At 49.6% G+C, this 7,655-nt stretch overlaps 1 protein-coding gene across 1 annotated transcript; it reads left to right on the forward strand.

Annotated features, from left to right (window-relative positions):
- The first annotated feature begins 1,789 nt into the window (after positions 1 to 1,789).
- LOC103976091 (uncharacterized) lies at positions 1,790 to 4,887 on the forward strand. The gene is made up of 3 exons (XM_009391281.3): positions 1,790 to 2,850; positions 3,530 to 3,704; positions 4,175 to 4,887. The coding sequence occupies exons 1-3, from the start codon at positions 2,188 to 2,190 to the stop codon at positions 4,726 to 4,728; spliced, it is 1,392 nt and encodes a 463-aa protein (XP_009389556.1). The 5' UTR covers positions 1,790 to 2,187; the 3' UTR covers positions 4,729 to 4,887.
- Positions 4,888 to 7,655: the final 2,768 nt, after the last annotated feature.

Below are 7,655 nucleotides of genomic sequence, written 5' to 3' on the forward strand. Positions count from 1 at the left end.
GGTTCTTATCGTGTTTCGCACATGATGTTGATGGTGGCCCGGATGCGTCTTGTACCTCCGGCGTAGGAGATAAACGTGTACTCCAAAGAACATGAGGAGAAACACGGCCATGACTTCCCGTTTACCTTGCCAATAATTGTGCAGGATTCATGAAATTACTGAGGTTGGGACCCACTCAGACTCATTCATTGACCACCAATTACCCTGTCTCCAATCCCCCCACGTGTCTATATAGGTCAATGGTGAAAACAAAACCCCTCAGAGTCGTAACACTCTTAGATACGACTCGAAGGAGTAATTTAATTTCCACTTGGAATTTTACTTTTTCCTTGCTTAATCCCACTGTTGTATATTGATCATGGTGATATCTCTTAGAATAAATGGCAGACAACGCGATCTATTCCTCAGTGGCGTGCCTTGCATGAATCTTACAAGCATTCCGAGACAAAGGAAGGTACCAGCTTTACAGTTCTCTCCTGAAACCCATACATTGGCAATCCTGTTGCTCCGTCGTACCAGCTTTGGACGCATGTATCTTCTTACCTTCCGGTATCAGATGCATACCTACCATTCTCCCCTTCTCTCCGGGAGATGCTGCGAGGTATCTCCATGATTGGAAAGCACTGTTCAACAATCTAGCGAAAGCACCAGTTGGCACCCACGAAAGCATGTGTCGATTTCTCCGATAAATAGCTTCGTCCATCACGGTATGCATGACAAAATATAAGCATCAGCTTTCGCAGCCATCGGTGCTTTGTGGACAGGTCCATGACAAAGTATAGGTTGATGGTCGACTCGATCGATCGATCTTAGACGAATGGAGTCAGACCAATCTCATTAATCTATAGCCTGATCCATCCCAAATCGACCAAGTCCTGATGATCGTACAAAATTCTGGTTCTCGCCTTGTTCTTTTCACGTAAAGACAACTTTGTCCTTCACTGATTCGCGCGGTACGGCCGCACTACAGTGGGTCGTGACTCATCGATCCCCGGCCACGTCACATGGTTCGGCTCGTGTCAGTGGTTTCCGCCGATCAGCGCGAAGTGCGCGGATCCGTCCACGTCGGTCGCATCCGTGCGTCCGCGAGCCGTACGTGTGAGGCCAACTCGTCACCCGCTCGCCCCCGCATCTGATCAATCTCCGCCGTCGAAGCTGGCTACTGGTTGGTTCGGGAGAGAACCGAGCAACGAGCCCAATCCCCCACACGATCGCGCCAAGTGGCTGAAAACATCGGATCCCCCCCGTGGTCACGGGAACACCATTCGTTCTGTGGGCCCGTCGCCTCTTGCCACGCGTCCCGCTGCAGCTGGCAAAGCGACGAGTTTAAATATCTTGGAATCTCCCCCCATCCCCTGCAGCGTTTTCCTCTCGCTCGATCTCCTTCTCGCTGCTGCGGCTCTATTTTAATTTATACTTGTAAATAACAAAGAGTTATTAACCTGAGTTCTTTTGGGACAATTGTTAATGCCTGGAGGATAGTCTTAATTTTAAAGATTTTTTTTTTATATTGATCATCGTCTATGAAGCATATATTATCTATGTGACCACATGTCTACCCCAATGTGTCACCTTCAATATTAATTTCAGGCCACAATAAAACACCTATATTTCTCTCGGAACTTGGACTCGAAATTCGCTTACATTAGCTAGCGTTACTAACGCGGAACTCAACCAATCCTTCCAATTGGAGAAGATAACGGGACCCACCAGAAGTCCCTACTCGCGGGGTCGTTTCAAGTCCAATAACAAGTGTGGGTAGGTCGACAATGCATATACGCATAAAGATTCGGTCGTATACGCTTGCCCACCGACTATGAATAAACTCCGTGCTGAGCGGAGGGGGATAGGCAAGAGAAGCGGCGAACGTGCTCTCTGCTCTGCTTCCCTCCTTTGCGTTTTGTTTAGGTTTTGTGCGTATTTGTTCTGCTACGTTATAAGCTTGCGCATGGATTCCTTCTCTCCTCCTTCCTTCTACTCTCTGTGTCGCTCTGGTTTTTCTTCATCAGGAGACCTCCGCCTCCGAAGCTGCGTCTCTCCTTCGCTTTCCACTTCCGCCCGATAAATACTCGTATCGCACTCCCTCCTTCCACATCCCCAATCTCTCTCCTTCCACCAAAGAACAAAGAAGAAAGAAGAAAAAGATTTGTTTTTTTTCTTCGTGAGTGTGGTTAGAATTGGAGATAAATGATGTCTCGGAAGCCGCTAATGCTCAAGGACTACCTTGAGCTGGACTGGAATTCCGAGACCAGCAGCGCCGGGTTCCGGTGCGTCCCTCGTCGGGCCGAAGACGCCGCGACCGTGCGGTGCCTGCTGGACGCGGAACTCCGTGGCGGCGCTGGACGGGAGCTGCCGCGGACTCGATCCATGAGCCCCCTGATCTCTGCCATGTTCAACGCTGTCAGGCTGCTGCACGTAGCCGCTTCCGGAGGAGCGCGCCGGTCTGGGGATGAGGGATTGCGGTCGAGCAGCTTTTCGAAGAGGCTGAGGGGAAGCTTTTGGAGGCGGAGAGGGAATGAGGAGGAGAACAGGGTGAATCTGAGGAACATCGTACGGCTCAGGTCGTTTCAGGAGGAAGAGGAGGATGAGGTCGGCGACGAACGAAGGTCGTTCGACTTCCCGTCACCAGTCGTCAGCAGCTGCAGCAGCGACAAGGAATCCGACTCCTGTAGCTCGGACTTCGTTCCGTCCTCCAATGCCAGTTCCGGCGACACAGAAGCCGCCACCGGCTCTACCACCGCCGCCGCCATGGACGTCAAGGATGACTCTCCGCTGGCGAGCCCAAATCGCAGCCCCAAGGGGCGGAACAGCGTCCAAGAGGATGCCGCAGCGAGCGTCGCCGGCACCAAGGTGAGCGTTGGTTTTATTTAATACCCTTAAATTATTCGAGGGGCCACCCCTCTCACCTCCGTGGGCCGACCTCGTGGGCCGACCGCATGGGCGGTTACGATGGTTGATTAGACCTGGGACCCATCCCTTAGCTTTCCACATCACCGTCTGGCCGATGGTCCCGACCTTGTCGCATCCTTTTTACCACTGTTTGAACTTGCCAACCCATAACTTTACATCCGCGAAAGCCTCTTCCCTCCCTACCGCCGGAGGAACAACAAAATAGGCAGTGGAGGTTGAGAACCACAAACAAAACGGTACGTGAAATATAGATTAAAGCAAAAGCTGGGGAAAAGCAATGGCCGATGTCTTTTGTGGTAGCCTGATTTGTCGTCTACTTGAGAAAGAAACTGGAATTACATGGAAGTGGTCAGTGGGTGAGGAATCGAACCTAGCTAGAGAGGTGCAGTTAAAAAAGGCTGTAATTCCTCCCCTTGTTGGCACACCTAATTGGTTTGCTGGCTCGGTGGGGATATTCTTTTAATTCCAAAAGCTACGATAAGGCTCCCATTGGAGGCGACCTCGACCACGCGTGCTCCACTTTTTTGGCCTTGCCTTGGCAGTCGCCCCTTTTTTTTTTTTGGAACCAAATGAGTTTTTGTCTTTTACTCATCGGCATTTCTTTTACACGAAAAAATAGGCAACGGAAGGCCAGGGTGAGGAGTCTCCGGCATGCCACTCTGAGGAGGAGGAGAAGGAACAGCTGAGTCCGGTGTCAGTGATGGACTTCCCCTCCGAAGAGGATGAGGAGGAGGATGACGATGATGATGACACCGCGTCTCCTTCGTTCCACCACAGCCTCGCCAAACTAGAAAGTATGTGACTTAAATTTCTCATTTATGATCTCTTCTATTTTCGTGCCTGACTTCAAAGTTTCAGAAGCAAGTCGTCCTCCATTAATCCGTATCAAAAAGCGGCCACATCATGCGGATATAATGTGTTGGTGGTTGAGGTGGAGCAGTTAGGCTCTGTCTCTCTACGTTCTTGCTGCTGAGCTCAAGGCATCAAGGGTTCTTGTGTTCCGCCATCATCCCCTTCCCTAGTCTTTTGGCATGTGGATGCGAGCCCAGACTGGGACTCGCCACCCTTAGCCACAGATACATTGGCACCCTCACCCTGTTCGAGTCTTCTTTATAGTCCTATTATTGATCCCTCGTTAGTAGGTTTTGTTCCGCATGTTTCTGCTACTACAGTGAGACGGTCGCCTCTGTGCCATGTGTGTATTGGTAAGATATGAATAGGAAGAAGAATCCAGCTAACGTGGATGGATCGTGTGTGGGCACAGGAACGAAGCTGCAGCTGCTGCAGAACATCAGACGGTTCGAGTCCCTCGCTAATCTGGACTCGATCGATCTCGACCGTCACGTGGCCAACTCTGATGACCTCTACGACTCCACTAACCACCTGGCTTCATTGGACACCGACGAGGAGGAGGAGGAGGAGGAGGAGCGGGATCGACGAGAAAGGAAGGCGTGGGGCCTACTCGGAGAGCTAAAGGACGTCTGCCACGTGGACGCCCATGGCAGCATCGAGAAGCTGCTGCTGGACTTCTTCATCCAAGGGCTGCCCTGCTCCGGCGATGACGCTCGGCCGATGAACCCCACCGCGCACCATGGTCCGGCCGAGCGACCACTGTTGGACACCGCGAGGGGCTGGATCGAGGGCGCCGGGTGCCGGGACCTGGACGACTACCACGGGGAGGCGACGCTGAGGGAAATGGAGAGGAACCGGCGGTGGCGATGCTTCCAAGAGCAGGAGAAGGAGGTAGGGTCGGAGGTGGAGGGACTGGTGCTGGTGTTGTTGATGGAGGAGCTTGTGGGGGACCTACTGCCGTATTGAACAACGATCTCGTTGACGCTGTGATGGATGGTTGGTGTAATAAATTAGACGGTGAGTTCGTTGCGGAAGTCGTCTGTACATGAAGAGGGCGTTGCAAAGCCAACCAATTTTGGCTGTCGAGATGAGACTGAAATGGCAGGCGGTATTTTTCCTTCACAATGCGTGTCGTCAGGTGTTATGTGCTTGGAATCAGATGCTGCCACCATCAACGCAGCGCCTCGTACGCATCTTAAAGCCTGTCAGATTGAAATGAACTAGGGACGGCGGGGATCCGAAACCCAATTTATGTTGGGCCATATGAGATATACGTGCCACGTTGGGCCAATTATGTTTGGATCGATTAGAGTTAGGTCAGGGGTCAACATTAACCCAACCCAAGTCCAAAATACATTCAGGGCTAATGGAAACACATTGGTTTGTACCATTTGCCGTTGCTAATCATGAAGTAAATCAACCAGATGAATCGTGGACACCAGACAATATAGTTTGGTGTGCAGGTCCCTACCAAAAATATGTCATTGCTTTCCTCCACCACCAGATTCTGCACTCATTCTAATGTCCAAAGCAAATCTTCCACCAACCACGCCGAACCATGAAAGCGTAGGCGGGTCTTGGCTTGTCCCCTCGCCTCTTCAATCCTCCACGGAGCTGCTGATACCTCCCTTTCAAAAGCTCGGCGCTAAATTAAGCATCAAGGCCTTTCGGCTTCACGTCGCAAACCCCACCGCGTCTTCTTTGACGGCTCCCACTACCCAACCCTACCGCCTCTTCAAAGTCTCCTCCCATTCTTTGGTTCCCTGAACCGGCCCTGACACAGACGGAGAACATGCACTGTTCCTCCAACCGCTGCTACAGTAGTTCATCTCTTTCAGCTTCCATTGTTTGCTCCCATGGGACCACCTGCAGCTCCTCGTCTAGAAATGTTGCCATCATTATTGAATGCTCCAGAAACCATTTCACACGTGAATTCCGTTAAGGGAGGTTGGACGCTGCATAGATCAGAAATGCCCCGTATGGCAAGTGAGGAAAGAAACATGGAGTCGATCGAAACATATTCTGCTCCGCAGTGATCCACAAGCCATTTTGATTTCAGCCTCTCAGTTCTGTGTTGCTTCTCTAGGAAATATATGAGACAAGGCTATAGATGTAATGCGCAAGGCCATACTTGAAGGTCAAGCAATGGATTCGCAAGAAGGAAGAGACAACTTCAGGCCAAAGACAGGGACAAGTCCCAACATAAAGCGTGGTGGAAAGTCTGATGTGATATGTTCATAGGTATCGGCATATTAAGGTTAATATGATGGTGCTATTACATGCCTGCATTTGTCCCATTCAGAGAACGCCCCGAAGAGAGCCACAGAAACAGCTGCTTGAGCTCAAGCAGAAGCCGAGCTGGTTGAGGATACAATGGAGCATCTCTGGCTAGAACATACCAACGGAACGATCCAGTCCTGTTTTACCTGAACAGGATTTTGTTTTTCTATTATAGGAAGCTTTTTTAGAGTATAGTGCATGTATTAGTGAAATTGCATATAGATCTTTTACACTGAAATTATGTGTATAAAAGAAGTAAATATGATGGAGAACAACTCTGGGGACCAGAAGGTTAAAATTATCGTGGAGGATCACATCATAAGGTCAGATCAAAACAAGGACCAGTACTTAAGTTAGTCAAGAAAATAATAATGGTAGTACTACATAATTCAGTGTGCGTACTGCAGGTCTAATATTTTGTTCTAGGAGTATTCTCAATCCGGTGCACACCAAAAAACCATGCAGACTCGGTCACCGGTCTAATGGACTCACTCATTCAGTCATCTTATATCGCCACATCGCCCATGTAAACTATATGTGAAGTTATCATGTGATGGTCACTCCCCTCTCGTCTTCTGACTATTAAGTTATGGAGGCCCCTCTTGGCAGTGAAGGAAGCAGCTTCGTCATTTTGCTTCGACGCTCTGTAAAAAGCAACTGTATATACTAAAGATAACTGAAGTAATAAGCTTCTGTGTGATGTGTAAGTCTTCGCTAAGAATCTTTTATTTCCGATAGATCGGCCAAGATGAGGACACACAGGTTAGCTGCAGGCATTTTGCGTAGACGGGGATGATGCGGAGCCCATGTCTTCAACTCTGACCGGTCTTTTGTTTGTTGTCTATCCCATGATTCGGCGGTGGCTTCCAAAACACATCTCCGTAAGCTTCCTGTTTGGCTTACCTTTGCGGACGAGCTTATTTCCATATTCTATTGTCAACCACAAATCTCAATGTTGGGTTCCCTCTTTCACATGGTGTGCGTGTGTGGGGCCCGCAGGCTTTGTCTCTTTGCCAACGTACGTAAAAGCCGAACAGAGAGTCGTTTCGAGGGACCCAATGGGCGGGGAACATCTTTAACGTACTGAGTCGTGTAATTACGCGCGTCTATTGAGTTACCAGAGCTTTGATGACCGGTAGGCCCCGCCGCCCCAACCCCCACACGCCGGGGAAAGAACTAGCAACCGCGTTTCTACACCGTTCGGGGCATCAGCACCCCACCGCTGCAACCATTTGTTCGCTTCCCGTACCTCGCAATCACCCTACTGCAGCTTTTACAACTGGGGCAAACCGGTGAAGCATATGTTTTACCTCACTGACTTCTATAAGCATGTAAGGACTGTATGCGCATGCAACTAAGAAGGTTGACAGTGTATGAATTTCCATATGCAGGCTGGTGTGAGGAAACAAAAAAGAATACTCCTTCTTTTCCGAGGTCATGGAAAGGGCAAAAAGATTTTGAAGTCAAAGTCAGAGTTGCTAAATTTCCTGCATGCTTTATGATTTGTTTTATGAATAGAGTCCTCTACCTAGGCTTTCAGTTACTTCGGTTATCTTTTCTTTATGTAGGATGCGATCTTAAATCTAGTTCACAGCAATACCTTAGTATCGATG

Source organism: Musa acuminata, chromosome BXJ3-4 (genome assembly GCF_036884655.1).
Source record: "Musa acuminata AAA Group cultivar baxijiao chromosome BXJ3-4, Cavendish_Baxijiao_AAA, whole genome shotgun sequence".
NCBI lineage: Eukaryota > Viridiplantae > Streptophyta > Magnoliopsida > Zingiberales > Musaceae > Musa > Musa acuminata.